This window comes from Pyrus communis, chromosome 5, assembly GCF_963583255.1.
Source record: "Pyrus communis chromosome 5, drPyrComm1.1, whole genome shotgun sequence".
NCBI lineage: Eukaryota > Viridiplantae > Streptophyta > Magnoliopsida > Rosales > Rosaceae > Pyrus > Pyrus communis.
The window spans coordinates 17,965,952-17,990,977 of NC_084807.1; the positions used below are offsets into that span (position 1 = coordinate 17,965,952).

The 25,026-nt window shown below is 38.1% G+C and overlaps 2 protein-coding genes and 2 long non-coding RNA genes across 5 annotated transcripts; 1 reads left to right on the forward strand and 3 right to left on the reverse strand.

The window, feature by feature from the left end:
* Nucleotides 1–738: 738 nt before the first annotated feature.
* Nucleotides 739–4,190, reverse strand: LOC137735013 (phosphomannomutase-like). Its single transcript, XM_068474366.1, has 12 exons — nucleotides 4,082–4,190; nucleotides 3,705–3,784; nucleotides 3,488–3,532; nucleotides 3,330–3,396; nucleotides 2,877–2,953; nucleotides 2,178–2,213; nucleotides 1,975–2,030; nucleotides 1,798–1,897; nucleotides 1,592–1,687; nucleotides 1,360–1,449; nucleotides 1,126–1,177; nucleotides 739–1,034 (listed from the first exon to the last, which is right to left on the reverse strand). Exons 2-12 carry the CDS (start codon nucleotides 3,771–3,773, stop codon nucleotides 979–981), a joined length of 744 nt encoding a protein of 247 aa, XP_068330467.1. The 5' UTR covers nucleotides 3,774–3,784; nucleotides 4,082–4,190; the 3' UTR covers nucleotides 739–978.
* A 1,040-nt stretch (nucleotides 4,191–5,230) lies between these two features.
* On the forward strand, nucleotides 5,231–10,125 carry LOC137734169 (uncharacterized). Its single transcript, XR_011068565.1, has 5 exons — nucleotides 5,231–5,408; nucleotides 5,519–5,591; nucleotides 6,121–6,291; nucleotides 8,316–8,487; nucleotides 9,112–10,125. It is a non-coding gene; the product is annotated as an uncharacterized lncRNA (long non-coding RNA).
* A 152-nt stretch (nucleotides 10,126–10,277) lies between these two features.
* LOC137734168 ((+)-neomenthol dehydrogenase-like) lies at nucleotides 10,278–12,814 on the reverse strand. Of its 2 annotated transcripts, XM_068473481.1 has the most exons (5): nucleotides 12,656–12,814; nucleotides 12,301–12,553; nucleotides 11,536–11,610; nucleotides 10,923–11,223; nucleotides 10,278–10,796 (listed from the first exon to the last, which is right to left on the reverse strand). In XM_068473481.1, exons 1-5 carry the CDS (start codon nucleotides 12,673–12,675, stop codon nucleotides 10,669–10,671), a joined length of 777 nt encoding a protein of 258 aa, XP_068329582.1. In that variant the 5' UTR covers nucleotides 12,676–12,814; the 3' UTR covers nucleotides 10,278–10,668. The 2 variants fall into 2 exon arrangements, with proteins under 2 accessions (XP_068329582.1, XP_068329581.1); XM_068473480.1 differs by having other exon boundaries at nucleotides 10,278–11,223; nucleotides 12,656–12,813.
* Nucleotides 12,815–21,847: 9,033 nt separating this feature from the next.
* Nucleotides 21,848–24,533, reverse strand: LOC137735548 (uncharacterized). Its single transcript, XR_011068664.1, has 3 exons — nucleotides 22,742–24,533; nucleotides 22,396–22,639; nucleotides 21,848–22,198 (listed from the first exon to the last, which is right to left on the reverse strand). It is a non-coding gene; the product is annotated as an uncharacterized lncRNA (long non-coding RNA).
* Nucleotides 24,534–25,026: the final 493 nt, after the last annotated feature.

Below are 25,026 nucleotides of genomic sequence, written 5' to 3' on the forward strand. Positions count from 1 at the left end.
GGAGATGGTCTGAAAATAGCCTTAAAGTTGACTGGTCCGAGGGAAAACTGGAAAACTCACCAGAAACTGGATAAACTTTAAATGTTCATAACTTCTTCAATATTCAACGAAATCAAGTGATTCAAATACGAAAATCATACTTCTCGACGAGATGAAGATAATGGTACCTTTTTCAATGGCTAACTCACCGTTTTTCGGCCAAAACACAGCGAGTTAGCCGTGAAAAAGGTACTATTCTCTTCATCTCATCGAGAAGTATGATTTTCATTTTTGAATCACTTAATTTCGTTGAGTATTGAAGAAGTTGTGAGTGTTTAAAGTTAAACCAGTTTCCGGCGAGTTTTCCAGTTTTCCCTCGAACCAGTCAACTTTAAGTCTGTTTTCTGACCATCTCCGGCAACCATTGGACTTCCAAATAGGTATAATCTTATTCTACACTTTCCTATCTTCATTTTGTAATATTATGGGTCAAATTTGGTTAAAAAACGATTGAGTTACAAAGCTTTAAAAATTGTCTAAACTTCCAGCCAAGAGCTCCGGGACACTTAACGGAGTTTTTAATGGAATGACCAAAGTGATGGATGGTGGACAATCTCAGGAACCACTTCTATTGATTTGAAATCTCAGGGACCATTTTGGTTAAAAAGCCAAAAAAAAATAATTATAAATTGAATAATTTGATAACTTGTTGCTCCACCAACTATTATAAAACACAAGTAGCAGAAGCAATGTGAAAAGGAAGTGAAGGATTCCTTTCAGTATATAAATTTATATTTGTAGGAATCAGTGTGATGACAAAAAATACAATGCAAATATGAAATTTCTCAACCAAGATATTTACGTCTATAAATAGTGTTACATATTACAGATTTCTGCTTAAGCATTTATTCTCAAATATAGAATTACAAATGGCATTTAACTTTTCTTTCTTGTTCGAAAAATGGCATATAACCGGAAATTCATGGGGATGGTTCGAACTCAAGGGTTCAGGAAGAGAGCCGTGCACTGCTTGATTGTATCTTCAGGGCTCGTAACTGCAGAAGGGTCGAGCATCAGATATACATATTCCATAAATATGTCCGAAATATGGCCATAAGTAACTTTAAACCTGAGACGAGAGCTTACCTGTATGACCTACGGTTCTTTCAGATTCATAGATTTCATGGTCATTTCCTCCCTGCGGAAAAGGATATTCACAAGTCCTAGGGCCCGAATATGAGAAGGTTGAAATGTAAAACAGAAAACTTCATCGAATACAATAAACGTAAAACATAAAACATGAACAGACTACTACTCATGAATTCATAGAAAAGGAAGTTGTAGGAAGAAGAGGGTTAAGCCATCAAATTATGGACGAACCTTGTAAGTTTTGTCACCAAAGAAATGGATTTCTTGAAAATCATCTAGATATCTCAAGCAGTATGTCTTGTCCCAACCTTGCGGGAAAACCTGGTTCAAGCAGTGTAAACCATCGGCGTTCAATTTCAAAAGTCCTAGTCACCTTTTACTCGACTATTCCAAGAATGAGCAGGCAAAAACTAAATAAATGTAATAGGCATTAAAGCAAACATGAATATCAACTATCGCTTACATCAAAGCTTATCTGCCCTCCTATGGAAAACGTCAAGTTAAGGTGACCAAACTTTTCACAGAGGACGGAAACCATTTTTGGGCGTATGTTCTGAACCTGCAAATGAAATTTCGTCTTTCAATTTGTACACAAGCAAAAAAGAATATTGATATCACTTATAATAAATATAAACTCACAATTTAATTTTATGGTGTAAGGTATCTAACCTTGTCATATCTTTCAAATTCATCCCTTTCTTCTTGGCTACAGTTTCGCCCAATTGGTGATACATTAAGCATCCCATTTCGGAACTCTATAAATGTACCCCTGCAGTTTAGTTAAAATGAAAGTATAACTTTACAGTCAATAGCTTAAGATTTAACAAGGACTTCCACTCCACTAACCTCTTTATCGGTATGTCCAAGTCTGCGATATAATGAAGCGTAAAATTGATAAATTCCTGTACAATTGTATGCCAATCAGATCAATCTCAAGAACAACGTAATTAAGTTTCTGGGTGCTTTGTGTATGTTTAGCTTTACTGTCTAAGATATCTTCCAAATAAGGAATTTGAGAGTCATAGAATACAACAGAGCATGGGCTTTACCTTGAGTTTGTCTTCTCCAAGATATGTCTTCAAGCTCTACAGAATAAAAACGCAAAACGCATCAGTTTGGAGTTATTATTGAAAGAAATAAATGTACGCAGGAAAAAAGGACAAGAAATGCAACTCTGTCACAAATCCTATCAGAAACAAATGATGCCTATCTGGCTCCTACACTACGACCCAGAAAAAGTGATTTTAACTCAGGTATAGTGTGTTCAAGACGTTCGAACTGTAATAGAGGACAATGAGGTGAAACATTTATATGGATCAGAAGAAATCTGAGGGCAGAGAACTACTTTGTTCTAAGATGAAAGTACTTTCTTTAGCCACAAATAAGTTCTTAAAAAATAAAAGAACGATCCCCCTAAAAGATACCACAAAACAAGATTGTAACATGGAAATATTTATCTTGATTATCCAGTTGTTCTTTGTTCTTCAGGAGAAGATTTATATCTTTACTGATATACATACCTTGCTCAAATTCTGGGTATCAGATCATTAGAAATTTAGCCTCGCTTATTATTTCAGCCAAACACTAGGCCAGAAAGGGAACATAAATTTACTTGTACAGAACATCACCTTGACATAATTAATTCAAACATGACTTTCACACAATCGATTCAAACCTCACTTTTAGTCAGGAAACTGACATTATGAATGTGAAAACATGTTTCATTATCACACTAAGCTGTATTATACCTGGGTGCCAATCAGCGTTCTATCTTTGTGAGCAACAAGACCATTCTCAGAAAATACATAATCATAGTCATCCATAACTGCAAAGACAAAGACGCATTTAATACGCATGGTCAAGAAAAGATATTAAAAAATAGTAAAATAGACAGCTATAGATGTGTCCACAATGTCCCTTGAGAACTAACATTGGAGGATAAGAGTTGAAGGAAAAGGAACAAGGCGCCAACCTAGCATATTCTGTTATTAAGACAATCTAAATGGCCTATAACAGATGCAACAAAACAGTTTCAATTGCATCCTAGGAACAAATATTAATTAACGATATATACGATGAGTAAATATCCAAACTTGAGCTCCAACAACTGAAGCTTGGAATTGATGTGTCATATGCAGAATTAAATGTTCAATACATTTCTAGTTTAATTTTTATACCACCTACAAGGAAAAAATATACACCTGTTTTGCCAAGCTGCTCCGTTATCTTTGAAAGGTCAGACCCTCCCACAATGCCTACTGTAACAACCTGCACTTCAGTAAGGCAATTGATCATTCACAAGAAACTAACAAACCATCCTCAATACAGATATACACTTTTGGGCTGATGGGTTAAGTACCTTCCTAAGTTCTCTCATCAACTCCAACATTTCTGGAGTAACATCCTGGGATTCAAGCGAAACACATTCAATCAGAAAACTTTATGCACGTAAGCCGATTAAGAAATCTAAAACATCGTGTCCTTCAAATCGATAACTCATATGATCAACTAGTCCATAATCTAACTGAAAAATAAACAGTGATTTAAGAGGAAAAGTATAAATCAGAGATTCATACCTTTCTTGGAGCTGTGAGAGTATCATCAACGTCAAACAAGGCAATCACACCAGGCCTCCTAACAGCCATTTACACTCAATCTAGTACACAATAACACTTACCCAGATGTTAAAAAGGATTAAGATCCAAAACCCAATAGTTATTTACTTACAGTAATTAAAAAAAAAAAAAATGACTGGATGGCCTGTATTGTAAGCAACAGAACCAAAAGGTGATTAGAGACTGAAAATGGGGTCAAAATTATGTGCACCCAAGAAAGAAGAAAACTTCAAGATCTAAGGGCAATGAGGTTTTCAGATGATGAGCACTAATCAACGGAAACTGGCAAAAGAAAAGTAAATTACCAAATGAGAAGAAAACAAAAAAAGAGGATGTACCTTGTAAATGGATGAATGAGAGAGAGTGCAGGTTAAAGAATGAGAGCTGTGAAATGAAATGGAAGTTTGAGGAGCAGAGAATTGCGAAGCAGATCTTTTTCAACTTGAGCAGTTATTTGGATTCTACAAGGCGATCCAAAGGGTCCCAGCAGAATATTACTCATTTTTATTTAGTCAACTTTTGTGCCAGTTTATACCAAACTCGTTAACCCGACTCAATTCACCTGTTAAAATTAACAGTTGGGTGGACTGATTAACTGATCATATGTCGTTAACGAATGAATTCATTAATTACATGTTAAATAACAGGTCATTTTGGGTCTACTTGCAATATCTGCTAGCACCGTTAATGGGTTGGATTTAGCTAACCTATTAGCTTAACGAATTGTGTTTGAGTGTTCCGTTATCTTAATGACTTAGGTTGAAACTAACCCACACCTAATAAACCGACCTGTTTATAGGTCTACTTGTAAGTGATACATTTCAAGTTCGATTCACATGGATGTGTTGAGGTCGATACCTAATAAGTGCTTGACTTATTGTGTGGCTGCTCAATTCTTTATCCCCTTAGATATAAATATAATTGTATCAAAAAATTGTGCTTCAGTTGTCACTAACATTATGGTTTTATCACTTATATTAACCGAAAAACCTTGACTCTTAAGTTTAATAATCATAAATAACGACTCGATAAGTTGGATATCCAATTATTACTCGTATGATTTAACGTAGTAGAAAACTTTTGTAGCAGTTGTATTTTGTATTTATACGTAGAAATAACGTTTCCCTAAACTTTTATTTGTGCGGGGTTGCGAATTGCGATAGGTTGTGGATCTAGTTCGAGATGTGTGCAAAAGGTGCAGAAATGAATGCAAAATGGGACATCTATCAAAGAGCTTTCCCCCTCGATTGAACGGCTTCAGGGGCATCTTCCCGACACTCTCTGTAATTTGGCACACCTTGTAGTTCTCCATCTCGGTGGGTGCACAAATCTTTCTCTATCTCCGTTTATGTCCGAGAAACTAATCTCTGTGTGTTACTATGTCAGAGAAAATGGGCATACTGACATTTTGACACGTGTACTACACTCCAAAAAAGAATAATCTTCGGGGGTTTTTTTATATAGAAGAATAATCTTCAGGGGTTTTGGGTACACTCTGGCTGTGCTGATAAACACATGGATATGAAGCTCTGTTTTGAAGAAATCAATCGGTCACTACGCCGCGTGCGGCGGCTTTGATGGAACTAATGTGGCGCGGTCAGACGGCTAGCCACCGCTGGATTCTTTGAAATCCCATCGCGAAAAGGTGGTATTTTCCAAGGAGAGGTATTCTCTACATGTGGAATACATTTGTAGACGATCTTTTCATTCGGGTTTGGCGGGTTCAATTGCTTATGTGCTGCTTTTCTTGATACTTTTGATTTGTGCTTGTGCAGAAACTGTGAAGATATTGCTTTGTCTTTTCCCGTTGTCCTAATGCCACTGGTGCTCCTCCAATTTGGGTGGAAGGTAGTTTGCATTTCCTTATCTTAACATTTCTGTATCGGCAAATTACAGTGGATGAGCCGCTGAATTTAAATAGCTTAGGTTTTTTGTAAAAGTTTTAAGCACCTTTGCCTGTGAAGGAAATCAAAGAGAAATGAAGTCTTTCTCGCCAAGTGAAACCATTGTATTCAATACAACGAACAAGCCTTTTAAGTGAGCGTTGCGTAGTTGACATCCATCTCCCCTTAACAAATACAATCGAAAACTAACAACTCAAACTGTTTAAAGTTTCCCAATATGTGGACAGATTACTTCGTACATGTTGTGTCGTGAACTTGTGATTGCTTCCCTTTACGATTTTCCGCCACTATTTGTGCACCATTGATAGTGATGCCAGTTTTAGTTGCACGCTCACATAAAATCTCCCAAAGATGCACATATTTCATGATTTTAAATCCCTTCGTGCACCATTTATTCCGCTAATGAGTATGATCTTTAAGTTTCTTTTGTTCTAAAAATTTGATTTTAAAGTCTGGCACACATGCTTTTGCAGGGAAGATGTATGGGATTGGATCGTCTGCAATTAGCAGTCTAAAAGGGCACAGCAAGAGGAGGAATAAATAAGAGCCTCAACGATTTCATCTCCCTCTTCGAAAGAATGTCTCTTGTACCAACTAATGCTAAAGCTATAGACGCTAGAATTGAATGGTTCTGGTAGTTTCAGGTCAGATTTACATATTTCTTGTATCTGTATATATACTGCTTGGAGAAGGACGTTATCGCTAATAGAAGTTAGGAACGTGATGATACTCCTGAACCAGAATCCAGATTTGTTTACTGGCCAATTTCCAGAAAGAATACAAACTGATAAAAATATAGTTAACTCAACAGACACAAGTTACAGTCATAAATAACTGAACAAGTGCCAACTTCCCAATACATACGAGTAAGTAAATACTGACCACGTACCAGTCACTGGATAAATGATGAAGAAAGAAATACACGAAAAAAGCAAGGGCACTCAAAATACAGAAGCCAACTCAAAACTCGAAAGAGTCACAAAATCCTTGTGTTTATGTCCAAATGACTATCTTAAGCTAGATTAGATTGCTTTTATGGCGTAACAATTGCTTCTTGTATGCATCATCAGCACACTCTGCATTCATCAGTAGCTTAGTAGTTATGAAAATTTGAAGATATCTCCCAGTGCGTTGCATAGTTGATGTGACGTCCACTTTGCTTAAGAAAATACAACCGAAAGTTAGCAACTCAAACTTAAAATATCCCAATCTGTGGACAGATTACTTGGTACACGTTGTGTTGTGATTGCTTCCCTTTACGTTTTTTTTGCCCAATCTTTGTGCACCATTGGTAGTGATGCCAGTTTCAGGCTGTATGCTCACATAAAACTGACTTTATTGACTTTGTCTGATTGGAAACTTAAACCAGGGATTAAGGTCACTTTATTAACTTTGTCTGATTTGATTTCTTAGCTAGTTAGCCGGTCTAGATTTCATATGTCACACTCACACCTCTATCTAGCCAATCTCTCCAGTTATTGGTAGCGGACATGTTAGCAAAGCTTGACGGACTCTTTTTGACTTTTCCCCAAATACTCAAAGTTCCCTCAGCAACCAACGTTTGTCTCTCACATAGTCACGCACAATCCACCAAAGGAATATGTTGCCACGATTCAATCCACTGCAAGCAGACACACTAAAATCAAAAGCCCACCCTCACCATCAACCACCACAAAAAACACCCACCATTAAAGTTATCAAATTTTCCCCAGTTTCACTTGTGCTTTTTTGGAATTGAAGTGCAGTTCACTTCTTTGGAGTTGTTCTGTATTATTGGATTTGACGACGATAAAATAATCCCTTCCCCACATTGGATTTTGCTTTTGCCATCTGGCAATCTGCGCCCAGTGCCATTTGGATACATAAACTTCTCCTAAAAGCTGCATTATTTCATAGGAATACATTTACAGTTGCCCTTGCGGGGTTCAATTGCTTATGTGCTGCTTTTCTTGTACTTTTGATTTGTGCTTGTGCAGAAACTGTGAAGATAGTGCTATGTCATTGCTCATTGCTAATGCCACCGGTGCTCCTCCAATTTGGGTGACAGCACAGGTAGTTTGCATTTCCTTAACTTAACATTTCTATATCTGCAAATTATCCCTCGGAATTTGCGTGAATGTCCAAATGACTATATAGTCTAGATTAGATTACTTTTTAGGCGTAAGTGGGGTAGCTTGATGTATGCATCATCAACACACTCTGCATTCGTCAGTAGCTTAGGCAGTCAAAATTTTAAGTACCTTTTCCTGTGAAGGAAATTAAAGAGAAATGAAGCCTTTCTCTCTGAATGAAACCATGGTATTCAATACAACAAAAAAGAGCTGCTACACAGCCTTTTAAGTTTTGCATAGTTGACATCCATCTCGCCTTAACAAATACAATCGAAAACTAACAACTCAAACTGTTAAAAGATAACCACTATGTGGACAGATTACTTGCTACACGTTGTGTTGTGATTGCTTCCCTTTACGTTTTTCTGCCTATCTTTGTGCACCATTGATAGTGATGCCAGTTTTAGTTGCATGCTCACATAAAATCTGCCAGAAATACACAGATGTCAAGATTTTAAATTCCTTTGTGCACCATTTATTCCGCTAACGAGTTTGATCTTTATGTTCCTTTTGTTGGAAAAATTTGATCTTGAAGTTTGGCACACATGCTTTTGCAGGGAAGATGTATGAGATTGGACCATCGGGAATTAGCAGTCTAAAAGGCCATAACAAGAGGAGGAATAAATAGGAGCCTCAACAATTTCATCTCCCTCTTCGGAAGAATGTCCCTTGTACCAACTAATGCTAAAGCTGTAGACTGCTGGAATTGAATACTTCTGGTAGTTTCAGGTTAGATTTATAGGTTTCTAGTATCCATACATACTGATTGGAGAAGGACGTTATCACTGATAGGAAGCTAGGAACATGATGATACTCTAAAACCAGAATCCACATCTGTTCATGTACTTACCAATTTCCAGAAAGAAGACAACAAATTGATAACATAAAAGTTAACTCAACAGACAAATTAATACAATCATCGTTAATTGAATAGGTGCCAACTTCAAAATACATGTCGATGTTATATTTCTTAATTTGTAATTTTAGTTAGTAGAATTTGATGAATGATGAGCGCATATTTTACTACTTATTTTATCTCGAAAATTATACTTGTGATATTTTGAATTTAGGTGAAAGGAATTGCATGTTCTTTGTGTTTTTGTGGCAAGATTAATGAGATGGAAAAATTCATATTAAAATTCTTTAATTTCTAGTCAAGTTAATCTCGAGAATGTTTTGAATGTCATTGATCTGTTGCTCTAATTATTAAATCATTTGTGTTTTGGCATATTAAGAGTTGGTCCATGTGCCGTTGGATTATGTGATATGTGATACATCTCTACCATTTAAAGGAAGTATGAGACCTTGTGGAGTCATCTGGGTTGGTTTTTTCGTTGTGGCTTGATCGAGCAGGTGGTGGCGGTGAGTGGTTCTGCATATTAGACAGCTCAGGAAGGAATGTGTTAAAGTACATGTAACTGAGAAGCAAGAAATTGGAATTCGGTTGGTGGATGCGGGGATGCTCATTCCTCATGCGAATAGCGACATGCATACTTTTAACATAAAATTGAGAGAAAAAGCCGGGAATTGGAATTGGCTTTTGGTGCTGAGACAAAAAGCCGAGAGGTGCTCCGCAGAAATGGTGGTGAATGTTCCTTCAGCTGCAAGCAAACACAAAGCGTTGTGCCGAAGCTCGTGGTTAATATATGAAATATAATGTTGATATAACAGCGATATTTGGTGACATTACGTAAATATAAAGTTGTGTATATAAGAGACGTAGGTTTAATCAGCTTGGCTATAACAATGTGCTCTTCCCTTTGTAATTAAGTTCAAATTCACTTACGTGTAATTAAGATAAATTTAATGTAAAATATCGTTTGTATTCAAAGAAAAATTATCCCTGAGAAGAAAGTACTTCATGCCCTTTTGCACCCGGAGAAGAAAGCGTTGCAAATAGAGTAACTCTATAAGATAATCTCACATTATTCACACGGTACGGTCGTATAAACACTACGAGTATTCAAAATGGTGTCACTTCTCTGCGGACAAAGTATAGGCCAGTAGGACCGCCGTTCAAAATTTCTTTCAGCTCCGAGAACTAATTTGTTGTGCCCTGAAAGCGGAAAGATTCTTCATGCAAGAAAACTAAATCCAAACGATACACAGCTCCAAGAAACACTACTTAAGTATCTTGATAGATTCTGGAATGGCGCTCGGCTTTTAGTTCTTAATAGCTATGTCCTAACCAGAAGCAAACAGCATCAACTATTATGCAGCCACCATTCCTCAGAGATGCATCATCTTCACAGTGCTGTGGAAACAAAACCCGAAAACAAAGTTCGAATGCGAAGAACTTAACTCAGTTGCAGGATTTGCTGAAGCTTAAGAGCATCAACATCTATTCTGACTACACCAATCCCTGCATTGTTCACCTATGTAGAGCCCAACTGTCTCATTATCTATTTTGTTTTGAAAAGAGAAAATACATTTAGAAAACTTGGCAACAAAAATGCTACTCTGCCGAACACCTTAACAAAAAGTAATATTTGTCAGATATCGAAAAGAACCTGAAGACGGAGTAAAAAGAATCCGATCTGGACGAAGATAAATCTTCCACAATTAAAAGTGGTCACAGATTTACGGTAAGCATAATATGTTCCAATCATTAATAGTAGTAGGGTTAGCCACATCTAGTTGATGAAAAACCACTTGATCTGTGCTGTGAAGCCAGTCTTGAGGTTTTCACCCATGTCAAAGTGTGACTTGTCTTGTAACGAGCCAACTATTGTTCTATGTCGAAATACTAATAATAGTATTAGTATTAGATTCTTCAATTTCTGTAAGATGCTGGAAGAGTTTGACAGAGTTATGATGCTATCATACTCCAATATACATATAAAAAGTTGAAGATGCTGCCCAAATACATAACATGCCTCTGCAACTTCTGCTTAAGTCGGTCATCTTCAATTAAAAATCTGTCACCTTAAAATGAGCAAAGAAGGAACCAGAAGGGCAATCATTGGGCAGCAATGCTAACTTCACAACCCTTGCAGCACCTTCTTCAACAGGCAAGATGCCGGCATTGAAGTTAATATCTGTTTTGACAAAGCCAGGGCAGACCGAATTGACACAAAGATTGGGGTACTTCTTGGCCAGAAGCCTTGTATATGCATTCAATGCTGTCTTAGAAAGTGTATAGGCAGACATAAAAGAAGGCCAACCTTTGCTTTCAAGTGAGCCTTCCTTGAAGTCTTTTAGAAACTCAGTCAACACCTCATCTACTCTCTCTTCTGTGAGGTTTTCGGCATCACTGAAAACTCCTTTAACCCAATCATTTCGTATGCAGTTTAACTTTCCCAAAGAAGATGAAACGTTAATAACTTTTGGTGAATCAGATAACTGGAGGAGTGGAATAAGCGCTTCAGCTGTTCTTTTAGCACCATAATAGTTTGTTTGCAAGCATTCTTCCGCTAACTCATACTTTTGAGTCATTACTTTATTCGAATCAACTGTTCCTCCTTCCTGCATTACACCAACCCCAAACAAGAAAATTGTTGATTACAGTGACATGCATATCAATTAAACGCAGAAAGTTTTTGGGCACGAAAAGAAAAACTCAAAAGGTTGCAGCTTGTCAGCAACCTTCTAATTACTTCCAACTCATATCCGGGAAACATCAGATTCTTTTACAACAAAGTACTACTGAGTGAATTCTTGAATGACATTTCACAGATAATTTCCTCTAGAGAACCCAACCAGACTTTGGCCAAACGATAGATAGGTTCAAACTTCAGCACATTGAAGCTTTTGAGAAAATTCAAGTGAAACACTTACCGCAGCACCCGAAACTATTGAAGCCCTGAAAGCATCAGCATCCACTATTGCTCCACCGATCCCTGCATTGTTCACCTGTGACACCCCAACTCTTTCTATATCACTTCTATATCAGCCACAAACAAACAACTAAAAAAGGGAAAGTTTGTAGATCCTTGATGTTGCTAATGCCAAACCACCTAGCTTTGAGGCCATGGGGCATGGCACTTACACCAGGAAAGCCATCAACCTTTCCCCAGTATCTTTTCTTGAAAGTGTGAGCATATCTTGACCCAAATCTGTTTGCTTGCAAATTTGACTTAGTGGGGTTTTTATAGAAGAACTTATGCTTATAAGCGCTTATGGTAGAAGTGTTTTTATTATGAACATGCAGAAATTTTGATGCTTTTTTTACAATCTGAGCATATCATGTTGCTGATCCGATTGTTTGCAAATTTGATTTGGTGGGTTTATTTAGGACATGTTTTGTAGGATTTGGTGATGTTTGAGTTTGATAGAGCGATTTTGCATCCGGATTGTTTTAATTTCGACACCACTAGGAGTTACTTTATTCTTTTCTGGAAAACGAACACATATTGTTGAAGAATGTAAGAAGTCTCGTGTCGAAAATTGAGAACATAAAACAATGTAATGCGTTTACCCTGCACCTCATATCCTGTGTTCTAATCCCCAGATTCCCCAGTATCTATCTTGTACCAACAAATTAAAAAAATAAAATTAGATGCAAATAACAGAAACATTTTAAGAAACCAATTCCGATCGTACCAAGATATCGAGTTTTCCGAACCGGGTTTTGATGAATTCTGCCAAAGGAGCAATTGTTGCAGGTTTAGTCACATCAAGTTGATGAAAAACCACTTGACCTTCTGCTAGGCCTGCAGACTCCTTGAGTTTCTCGACAGCTTCAAGACCCCTCTTCTCATCTCTGGCAGTTAGGACAACAGTGATTCCATCTAATGCTAACTGCTCCACAACTCCCAATCCTATGCCTTTGTTTGCACCCGTCACAACTGCGTACCTGAAAACATCACAGAAACTACAAATTCAGAAACAAAACACAAAACAAATGTAAGAAACAAAACACAAAATAGAAGAGAATTGAAGAAATTTGAGTGGCCACCTTTTTTTTGCTTCTGCCATTTGATGGGGAATCGATGTCGGATGAAGTTTGCTGGAACTGGGATGACAGTTTGAGGATTCATCTATAATGTTTGAGTTTTGACTAACCTTAAATAAATAAATAAAAAGAAGAAAATCGGACAATTATCGGGGACGAGCAAAAAGGAATCGACATTTATCTTTCCAAATTTGAAAAACAATTTTCTTCTAGCACGTGCACGTCCCTATTTATTTGTCTTATAATTATCTTAATTTTAAAAACGTGCTGTCAAATCTAACCTAACCCCTTTGTCAATAAAAAAACAATGAAATTGTTGTAAAAGTAGAAGAAAGAATGCTTTTTAATAAAATTATTTTATTTCATATCAAAACAAGGTATATATATATAGATATGAGAAAGAATAAGGGAAAGAATAATTACATCCTAAACTAGGAAACCAATTACAGTAGGAATCCCACAATTATAGGAATCCTAATACAAATCAACACTCCCCCTCAAGTTGGTGCATAGATGTTGCACATGCCCAACTTGTCTAGAAATCTGGAGAACTTGTTACTAGAAACCGCCTTCGTGAGAATATCTGCTACTTGGTCGTCTATTCCTATGGGAGGAACCTCAATTACTTTATTATCTAGCTTATCTTTAATAAAGAACCGATCAACCTCTACATGCTTGGTCCGATCATGTTGCACAGGATTATGAGCAATATCCCGTGCAGCTTTATTGTCACAGAATAACTTCATAGGCAGACCTTGTTTGACACCCACATCTTGCAACAGAAACTTAAGCCACAAGAGTTCACAAATACCGAGTGCCATGCCTCTAAATTTAGCTTCTGCACTTGACCTTGATACGACATTCTGCTTCTTGCTTCTCCACATTACTAGATTTCCCCCAACAAAGGTGAAATACCCAGATGTCGAGCGTCTATCATCCGTCGATCCTGCCCAATCAGCATCCGTATAGCACTCAATTCTAAAATGCTCATTTTTCCGAAATAAAATTCCTTTACCAGGGCTTCCCTTTAAGTAACTCAATATTCTCATAACTGCACTCATATGTTGTTCTCCTGGATTGTGCATATATTGACTAATCACACTTAAGGCATAAGCAAGATCGGGCCTAGTGTGAGCCAAGTACATTAATCTTCCTACTAACCTTCGATACCTCCCTTTATCAACCGGTACTTGGTTCTGATCTATACCCAACTTCATTCCTTCGGCCAACGGAGTAGACACCGGCTTACATGTTGTCATACCGGTTTCTTCCAACAGGTCAAGAACATACTTCCTTTGTGATAGAAATATCCCGGACTTGCATCTTGATACTTCAATCCCAAGAAAATATTTCAAAGGACCAAGATCTTTCATTTCAAATTCTGTGGACAAATAACTCTTCAAGGCTGCTTGCTCAACAGGATCATCACCAGTAACCACCATATCATTCACATACACGATTAGAGCCGTAACCTTTCCGTTCTGGTGTTTCAAAAACAACGTGTGATCCCAATTACTCTGTATATACCCAAATGCCCTCATGGACTTGGTAAATCTACCAAACCAGGCTCTAGGAGACTGCTTTAATCCATACAGTGATTTCTTGAGCCTACATACCTTTTGTTTCCGTCTGTCTGAATCACTGCACCCTGGTGGAAGGTCTATGTAAATCTCCTCAGTCAGATCTCCATGGAGGAAAGCATTTTTTACGTCGAACTGTTGCAAAGGCCAATCCAGATTTGCTGCTAAGGACAGTAGAACACGAACTGTATTGATCTTTGCCACTGGTGCGAACGTATCAGTGTAATCAATGCCATATTTCTGTGTATACCCCTTTGCCACCAATCTTGCTTTAAAGCGATCTACCGTTCCGTCGGCTTTATATTTTACTGTATAAACCCATTTGCATCCCACTGTTTTCTTTCCGGCTGGCAAGTCAGTTATTTCCCAGGTAGCATTCTTCTTCAACGATCTCAATTCCTCGTTCATTGCATCTTTCCAGCGGGAATCTGCTAACGCCTCCTGCACACTGTTAGGAATAGATACAGTAGATAATTGATATACAAATGACTTATTTGATTCTGACAGGTGACAGGTAGACACATAATGGTTTAATGGGTATCTCACTCTGGAATCAGAGTTTGGCTCACTCATGGAATACTTGTGTTTACACTCAGGATTTGCCTCATAAGTGGGTTTAGGAATACCTCTATTAATACGCTCTGGAAAGAGACGAAGTGGAGGTGCATCCGGTGTAGAAGACGATTGGTTATGAGAAGTAGTATCTCGTGACACATGCTGTAATTGCTGCTTTGTTTCACTGCAATTGGGCGGCTGCATCTCATCTTCCAACTCAATACCCGTGAGACCCGTAGGCTGCTCATTTTCTTGACTTGTTGGCTGCTCCTCAGTAGGCTGCTCGGTAGGACTAAACCCAGAAAACACGGGCTGCTGCCCTTCTCTAGGTGTCACGGGCACGGGCTGCTGCCCTTCCCCAGGTGCCGTGGGCTGTTGCCCTCTTCCAGAAGCCGTGTACTCCAAGCTCAACACGTCCCTATTATTGTGAGTCAGAACTTCATCATTGTGGTACTCCCCCTGAAGTGAGGACGGGGAGGAACCAAAGAACATGTCATTCTCGTGAAAACTCACATCCTGAGTAATAAACATCTTTTTACTCGAAGGATGATAACAACGATATCCTTTCTGGGTAGTAGCATACCCTAAAAAAACACAACGAAGAGCTCTAGGTTCAAGTTTAGTCTTCCGTTGAGGTGGATGGAGGTGAACAAACGCAACACATCCGATGACCCGTGGGGGAAGATTGGGAGTCGGGGGGCTGCTAGTCTGAGATGTGAGAGCCTGAAATGGCGTATGGAAGTTGAGAGTCCGAGATGGAAGGCGATTAATAAGATAAGTTGCAGACGTAAGTGCCTCTCCCCAATAATTGAGCGGCAGATGTGCAGCAAGTAGGGAAGCACGAACCATTTCCAACAAGTGTCGATTTTTCCTTTCTGCAACCCCATTCTGTTGAGGAGTATACGGACACGTGGTCTGATGAACAATACCATGCAACTCTAAGAATGAACGAAGTTCCATATTAACATATTCTCCCCCATTGTCACTGCGAAGAACCTGGATATTCCTGTTGTATTGTACATCAATCATTTTATGAAACCGTTGGAAGGCCGAACTAACTTCACTCTTCGACTTTAACAAAATAACCCAAGTCATGCGGGTACAATCATCAATAAAAGTAACAAACCAATGTGCACCACCAAGAGTGGCTACTTTTGACGATCCTCATACATCAGAATGCACAATCATAAAAGGAACGGTACTTTTATTTAAACTGGGAGGAAAAGAGGTTCGATGGCTCTTAGCCATTTCACAAACATCACACTTAAACTGAGAAACATCATTCTTGACAAACAAACTAGGAAATAACTTATGCAGATAACCAAAGGAAGCATGCCCAAGGCGCTGCCACATCCAGATGTCTAACACTTTATTAGTAATCCCTTGAGAATCATCAACGGAGAGAGCTTGAGTCAGCAAGCTAGAACTACTGGTGGTCAACTCCAAGTAATAAAGTTTCCCTCTTCTAATACCATAACCAATCGTCTTCCGCGTCCGGATGTCCTTAAAAACACAAAAATAGGGCCAAAAAATAACCAAACAATGTAAGGCAAGGGTTATTTGAGCAACGGACAACAAATTATAATTTAGAGAGGGAACCACAAGAACAGTGTCAAGTTTCATGGTATCGGAAAGGGAAACAGCGCCTTCCCCAATAACAGGGACGGCATTACCATTAGCAACATTGACCTCGGTTTGTGTGGATGTTTTTAGTGATGGAACCTGTCTAGAATCACAAGTCATATGTTCAGTAGCTCCGGAATCAATTATCCATGTATTATTCATAACAGAAGTAGAAGTACTGAGTGCCTTACCATCACTTCCTACCGCAGCTATCATGGCAGATGTCTTGTCCGCTATCTGATCCGAATCATTCTTGGTTTCGGCAATAGAGGCTCGAGATTTGTTGCACCGAGGATCACGGGTCTTATCCCAATTCTCGGGATATCCAATCAGCTCAAAACAACGACTCTTGGAGTGTCCCGTCAGGCCACAGTGTGGGCACTTACCTTGTGGACGATCCCGGCTTGTCTGGCTCGGTCGAGTTGATCCAGGCCGGTTTTGTACCCCTTTTCGGTTCAACCCACTAGATGATCCACGGGCCCTTACTGCCATGGCAGCAGACTCCCCCTTGTCAACCTCTGTCTTCATTGCTTCTTTTCGATCGGCTTCTCGGCGAACATAGGCATAAGAAGCCTGCAGACCAAGTGGGGGATCCTTCCGCAGCACTTCTCCACGCACCTGATCAAACCCATCATCGAGACCACCAAGAAACACATAGACCCGTTGTCTCTCAGTGGATTTCTGAAACACTTTGATGTCATTCTCACACTCCATGGATACTTTATTAAAGTGATCCAATTCTTGGAAGATCTCAGTGAGCTCCCCAAAATAGGTAGCTAAGGGTCGGCCATTCTGACGCAGACGGGATGCCTTCTGATTCAACGAATAAATTCTAGCCTCGTCATTCTCATCAAAGTAGGCTGCCTTCAAGGAGTCCCAAATCTCCTTCGATGTAGACAACCGAATGTACCGTTTCATAATCTCAGGCTTCATTGAAGACAAAAGTCAACTCTTAATTTTTTGATCTTCAGAAAACCAATCATCATATTTAGGATCGTCTTCGCTAGGTGCCTTGATAGACCCACGAAGATATCCCATCTTCTTCCTTCCAGCAATATGAATTTGAATGAGAGGAGCCCATAAATCATAGTTCTTTTCATCCAAAACCATACCAATATTAAAGCTTGAATTCTCTGACTGCACCATAATTGGAGCAGCCGCTGAAACAATCTATGAACCAGCCCCCTTTTCTTCAGCCATCTCTCTGTTGCTTCGGTGTTGACTGACACAAACTAGGCAGAGAAGGAAAAAAAAAAAAAAACAGCAGCGGTGATGGGACCTAAAACACGTTGGACAAATCAACAGGGCAGCAACACCCTATCTGGTGCTCGCTGCAATCAGTCAGGGCACGGGCAGCAACAATCCTAAGGTTGCTCGCTGCAATGGATCAGGTACACGGCAGAAAAGAAAAAAAAAAATTATTAGGGTTCAGTGTTTTTCTAACCTGGCTTTGATACCATATTGTCACATCCTGGCCCAGGGCGGATCACTTCCCGGGCCCACTCCACCACCGTAGCACGATATTGTCCGCTTTGGGCTTAACATTTCCTCACGGTTTTGTTTTTGGGAACTCACGAGCAACTTCCCAGTGGGTCACCCATCATGGGATTGCTCTAGCCCCTTTCTCGCTTAACTTCGGAGTTCCTATGGAACCCGAAGCCAGTGAGCTCCCAAAAGGCCTCGTGCTAGGTAGGGATGCGAATATACATATACGGATCACTCCCCTGGGCGATGTGGGATGTCACAATCCACCCCCCTTAGGGGCCCGACGTCCTCGTCGACACACCATGACAAAGGTTAGGCTCTGATACCAAGAAGAAAGAATGCTTTTCAATGAAATTATTTTATTTCATATCAAAACAAGGTATATATACAACCCTATACAGATATGGGAAAGAATAAGGGAAAGAATAATTACATCATAAACTAGGAAACCAATTACAGTAGGAATCCCACAATTATAGGAATCCTAATACAAGTCAACAAAAGTTGTGTAAATCAATGCCCACATGTTTAACCAAAGATGAGAAGTGAGGAAGACTTAAGAATAATGATATTGTTGTTGTTGTATGATGTTTTTCAAAATGTACTCTTTTCACTTTTATGATTCTTCATGGATATGACTCTATTAACTATTTGTGATTTTGTGATAATTGTTCCAATAGGATCCTCTCCGGATCCTTTTGGTGAGGATTATGGGGATCTGTGAATCGCGTCCGTTAATCGTACATCGTGCGGTCAGTTTTTGTCAAATACTGTTTGTGTTTAATTTTAAATAAAAATATGTACAATAATTTCTGACCACATGATGTACGATGAATAGACACGATTCACGAATCCTCAAGATCTTCACAAAGAAGATCCGGATTCATAATTGTTTAGGCCAAATCGCAGATTTTGTGACTTTGTGATTTGTGATGATTGTTTAGGCCCTGCTATTTCTTCCATCCCATACTAAACCATTCTATTTTATATGGTCCCTGCAATACTTTCAATCTGAGCTTAATCACTCAAGGAGGAACCCTAATTTGGGTTCATGCCAAATATTCTTTATCTAGGTTATAACTAATAAGTGTTTATTGACAATAAGACATGCATTGGCTCAGTCAATTGAATTACACAGACGCAAGGTGACATTATAACTAATAGTGTTTGTTATTCTTCAAAAGTCTAGACTATTATTTCACTTCTAATATATTTCCCATCTTTTCGAGACCTTGAAGCATCATATCTCAAACTTGCTGGAGATAGTTGAGCTGTTGAAGTCCGAACTAGTATGATAGCCACTGTTTTGTGGTAATTTTGATGCAGGTCATGTAATTTGTGTTTTCGTAATATATATTCTTCTGATGTTATTTTAGGAGGAAACTGAAAAGGGAAAATACTTTAAAATTCTACGTAATTCATGAAAGAAGTCCAAATAAATCTATAAAAAAATCCATACAAATTCTCCAAAATTCATATGGAATTATAGAATCTATTAAAATCCTTTAAAATTAGTCACTTATAAAAAGATTTTTAAAATCCTATGAAATCCAAATTGATTACACTCCCTTAATTAATTAGGAAAATGTAGTAGGCAACCAAGGCTTTAAGATGCTAGTATTTCATCTTGAAGAAAAATGTTGGGAAGATTAGAGTCTGCATGACACTTCATTTGAATTTTTAGACTCTAAAATACTTTTTTAAGTTTTACACATTGAATACTTATTTGGTAAGATTATTTTAAAGAATTGAACTAAAAACTAACTTAAAAATTAACCACTCCCAATAAATACAAAAAAATAAAATTTTAAACTCAACACACTACTTTCTCTTTTCTCCTCTCTCTATCTCCCTCTCGATCATTCCTTGCCTAACTCTCTATTTATATCCTATCTTTCTCTCTCCTCTCTATGCTTCTTCTCTCTCATCTCCCTTTCGTACATTTTGTATCTCTCTGTTAGTCCAATTAAATTTAGTAGTAATTTCATAATTGACAGCGAGTTGTTGTCAGGTGTTTTTTCTTTTCATTTTAATTATTAAAATTAAAAAACAATTTTGAATCTCATATCAAATAAGTTTATGGGTCTTAAAAAAAAAAATTTCTTAAGAAATGTTTTGAGAAATTATGATTTTTTTTTATACGATACCAAACATGTTCTTATGTTTTTAGACCATTTATGTAAACTACATGATGTGGCGTTTAATGATTTTTGTTATTTTACTAAAAATGTTAGAATTAATGATTGAATTCTTTCTTTAATAATTTAAAAAAGATATCCAACCATCACTCAACTTCGTGAAGAACTCCATTCTATTTCTCCCTAGTTACGAACAAAAAAGGGGAGGTGTTGTACACCACTAGTTGTACACCTCATTTGATCTATGTTCCTTCAGCCCTTTTTCTATGTGTTGGTGTTCTATATGACCAATTTTCCTTCTTTTTGACAACCAGTATAGAAAGTAGCTCGCCCTATGTAATTCTACTATCTGTCATAGGCGAGAACAAACTGTTATTGGCTGTTGCGCCTCTTTATTCCCAACAGGTAGTCTGCAAAATGTGGTTTAAGTAGATCGTCTTTCTAGCATTACCTATAAGAGAAAATTGTAGTAATAGTCCTTCAACTTTAACTCAATTGGAGCAATGATCTTTTAATTGATCAAAGTGTGCATTTGTGGTCCTTTTTATCAACTTCATCACAACTTTCGTCATAATATCACATGTCACTGAATCAAGGAGAAAATATGAAAAACCAAATATACCCCCACAACTGTGACGCGCATCCCTCAATACTCAACGTCATGCCTCCTTTACACCCTCTACACATCCAAAACGACGCTGTCTCATCCTTCCCCGTCTCCATCGGCAACCTCTTCCCTCCTCATCGACTCCTTCCACTACCGCCAATTCTCTTCCAGCAACCTCACGCGAGGCAAGGAGCCATGGTGGAAGGATTCCGTGGACAAACTAATAATTACCTCACAACCATGAAGCGCTTCCCTTTCCCTCCACACCACGCCTCTTTTACACCCTTTACACTTCTGAGGATCGAAGATTGGTAAGACTTATGAATTAGAAACCATAAAGTGTTGATTACCAATCCCCACTGTTCCAAAATTTGACCACATATTCTTTTTTTTTTTTCTCGGAAATTGTAGCAATGGTCCCTAAACCAATTCCGATGTGAGGGTGGGATCTTGTTACACACGAGGTTTGGAACATGGAGTCCTCCCACCATGGCTGTTGAATTAGTTTGTCCATGAAGTCCTTCCACCATAGCTCCTTGTCCTCCTTGGCGCGTGTGAGGTTGCTTGAAGTGACTTGGAGGAAGTGGAAAGAGTCAATGAGGAGGGAAGAGGCTGTCAATGGGGTGGGGAAGAATGAGGCAGCTCCTCTTTGGATGTGTAGAGCGTGTAAATGAGGTCTAAATCAATTTGATGGAAGTTTTGACGGAGTTGACAAAAAAGACCATAGTTGCATGTTTTGATAAGTTAAGGGACCAATAGTCACTGATTTTTAGTTGAAGGACCATTACTACAATTTCATCTTTTTGTTTTTCATATTTGCCCCTTGATTTAGCCTCACATGCGTGGCACATGACTCATTTTGATGGAAGTTCCGACGGAGTTGACGAAAAGAACCAGAGCTGCACGTTTTGATGTATTAAGGGACCAATAGTTAGAGAATTTCATTTCAGGGACCATTGCTCAAATTGAGTTAAAGTTGAAGGACTGTTGCTACAATTTCCTCTACCCATAATTGAAGGATAATACTTGCATGCTTCATAGGATAATGCACATGTCACATCCTTCGCAAACAACGTATCTTCATTTTATAAATTCTATAATCGGAACTGTTAAATTTCTCTTATAATAAATTAGTCATAATTAGGTATTCATGCAGTCAAACATAAGACTTCTCATATAAATATAGCAAACACCCAAATGTACTTCACAAAACAACAGTTTATATATCTCCCTCAAACATTATATATAGAACTTTTTGTTACAAGTTGAGAAATTGAAGAAATCCAAACCAATTCAACAATTATCCATTTTGTTTAAATGCATGAGATTTATAACTTTGGTAGCCATTGCAATTGGGTTTTATTAAGGAGGGAGAAATTGAACCTAAGATCTCAGATGAAGGGTAAGTTTTGTCTCTTTATTAAACGTTTGGCCTACTGTATATTCTTTTATTAAGCTTCGAAATATGGTTAAACCATACTGATTTGGAACATCTAGCAGATTTTCCCCATGCCACAATAATAATGTATCACAGTTTGATTTTAGACGTGACACCCATCTGCGGAGAAACGCAAACAAACACTAGTATTAGAATCATGTTCCAAATATACTTATTAAGTTGAAATGCTGCCCAAACCGATCACTTGCATTTGCAACATTCGCAATCGACCATCTTCAATCAAAAGTTTGTCAATTCGGACTGTGAAAAGAAGAAGCCAGAAGGGCCATCACGGGGCAGCAATGGAGTTTATGTACCTTCTTTGACAGGCAAGACGCCAGCATTGGAGTTTATGTAATATCTGTTTTGACAAAGCCAGGGCAGACAAATTGATGCAAAAACAAGGGTACTTCTTGGCTAGAATCCTTGTATATGCGTTCACTGCTGCTTTTGAGAAGCCAACTCTCGCCATTTCTCATCAAGTCATTCACAACACTCGATGTTGACTCATCCATTGCATTTAAAGCTCTCTAGCGCTCTATCTCTCTTACATGAATTTCTCTAGTTGTTGAGGAAGAAGAAAGAAGAAAGAGGTAAGTAAAGTAGAAGGAAGAGTACTCATCCTTTAGTACTCTTCTTAGAGAATAAAGTGAGGTAGTGTACTTTTCTTGGAGAGAAACCAAACACTCATCCACCGCTTCATAGTGCTGTGCAAAAGAAAACAACCGAAAGCAAAGTTCGAATGCGAAGAACTTAACACAATAGCAGGATTTGTTGAAGCTTAAGAGCATCAACATCTATTCTGACTGCACCAAGCCCTGCATTGTTCACCTCTGTAGAGCCCAGCTGTCTCATTATCTATTTTGTTTAGACGGAAAAAAAATATCTAGAAAACTTGGCCAACAAAAATACTCTGCAGAACACCTTAACTAAAACTAATATTTCTGTGTCAATATCGAAAAAAACTTGAAGACATTGTGGCAAAAATTGAACACGATCTGGCCAAAGATCAATCTTCCACAATTAAAAGTGGTTACAGATTTAAGGTAAGCATGATATATTCCAATCATTATGTTTTGCAGTCTCAATTCCAGCTTCATGTATGTGAATATTGAGCAGGGTAGTACTGAAACACGTACAATACTTAAAGCAATAAACCCGGTTTGACAATTTAAACTTAAAAGATAGAAACTTTCCCAGAAATGAGCTTTGATCATACCAAGATATCGATTTCCCCAAACAGGGATTTGATGAAATGTGCCAGAGAAGAAATAGTAGTAGGGTTAGCCACATATTGTTGATGAAAAACCACATGATCTATGCGGTGAGATCAGTCGTTGAGGTTTTCACCCGCGTCAAACTATGACTTATCTTGTAACTGTTGGAACCCTATTGGACTCTAAACTTATCACGTAAGGGTTTAAGTTTAGTAGAAACTGAAATCAGTTAGAGTTAATTACGTGATAAGTTTAGTAGAAACTGAAATCACGTAATTGGTGAGTGGATATCCCACATTGGCATTTAGTGGACTCGCAGTTTTTGCCGAACTGTTTATGTGATAGGAAGAAACGGTTGTGGTTTCACGTCTACAAAATGGTTTAGTTCCTGCTCAAGAGGAATGATGGACAAATTATTTTTCTGGCAAATGCACAAATCGATATGATAGTATAGCAAGCAAATACGAGTCTCATACCCACAGAGATTTGTAAAGTCACCTAATTAAGTCCAATTATGCAGTACCCACAAGAATAGAAATGACAAAAACAACTAAACTACGAAGTTTAAATAATTAACCAAAAAGAAGTTGATCAAGTAATCTAAAACGCAGTAAATTAAAAAGAGAATGTGTGTAAATAATTTTTGAAAACAATGGTTGAAACACTAGGTATCCGACTTCACCATATCAATCCAACTCTATGTCATTAGATAACTCAGTAAGAACAATTCAATTCAGGTTCTAGGGTTCATTCTTTCTTTATTATGATTGTCTGTTAGGCATCCGGGTGTAACCAAGTACTTTTAATCATCAACTTAACCATGGCGTCTAGTCTAAGCCAATAATAAAAAATCCATTAGGTACAAGAAGAACAAAGAAAACCAAAAAGTTTCTTAGCATGGCGTTTGCACCAACAACAATTCATTCATCCAAGAGAGCTATCTCAAGGCTAAGCATATGACGTCTACTATAACCTTGTCTCATACATCTAAAAATTCATATTAAAGGTAGCTAATCAATAACATGAACATAAAGAATGAGTTAAGCACAATGAATGAAACTAGAAACCTTTGAATTGATAAAAGAATAAAGTTAACTAAGACATAGAATCATCATGAAGGCTACATCGGATTCCTAATAAAGAATTTAGTTACTCATAGCCATCAAATTAGAGAAAGTCATAGTTATGAAAATCATAAATACAAAGTTTGAAAAAAATATTGAAAAACCCTTAGAGAACCCTTGGCATCTGGCTTCCTCCTTAGGTCAATCGGCTCAAAACTATCTGATGACGTAAGTTTCTCTCTTTCACGCTGCTGCTCCTCTTCCTTTAAAAAAAAGGTCCAAGGAATATAGAGTTTCGGTAAACCTTTGCCGCAATTGTTGAATTCCAGCCCAAACAAGAGTCTCAATAGCATCAGACTTCGGTTTCCTAACTCGAACTGGACTTGAATTGTTCAGAATCGCGTAGAATTCTTGAACCGACCTTCTCGCACTAAAACAGGTATAATTTCTTCTAGAAGCATCAGAATCATGATCTGTAAAATTCTATTGAAACTAGACATCAGAGCTTTCGGTACATATGTGGCACAACACTTAGTTCGTCCTGATGAATTTCTGAGCACCCAACGAAAATGATAGTTCTGCGCAACACCTTCAAGCTCCAATTACAATTTCCAAACAACAGCCATTAATTTGCATATTGAACAACTTTGCTTATGATGATCGTTGG

Excerpts from the sequence above, each read along its gene's own strand:
- LOC137735013 (XM_068474366.1), bottom strand. The coding sequence starts at position 3,773 with ATGGCTGTTAGGAGGCCTGGTGTGATTGCCTTGTTTGACGTTGATGAT. Across the intron at positions 2,031-2,177 it reads TTGGAGAAGACAAACTCAAG|GAATTTATCAATTTTACGCT; the intron begins GTAAAGCCCATG and ends ACAATTGTACAG. Across the intron at positions 1,898-1,974 it reads TTGGACATACCGATAAAGAG|GGGTACATTTATAGAGTTCC; the intron begins GTTAGTGGAGTG and ends ACTAAACTGCAG.
- LOC137734168 (XM_068473480.1), bottom strand. The coding sequence starts at position 12,675 with ATGGCAGAAGCAAAAAAAAG. Across the intron at positions 11,611-12,300 it reads TCGGAAAACTCGATATCTTG|GTGAACAATGCAGGGATCGG; the intron begins GTACGATCGGAA and ends GGGGTGTCACAG. Across the intron at positions 11,224-11,535 it reads CAATAGTTTCGGGTGCTGCG|GAAGGAGGAACAGTTGATTC; the intron begins GTAAGTGTTTCA and ends GGTGTAATGCAG.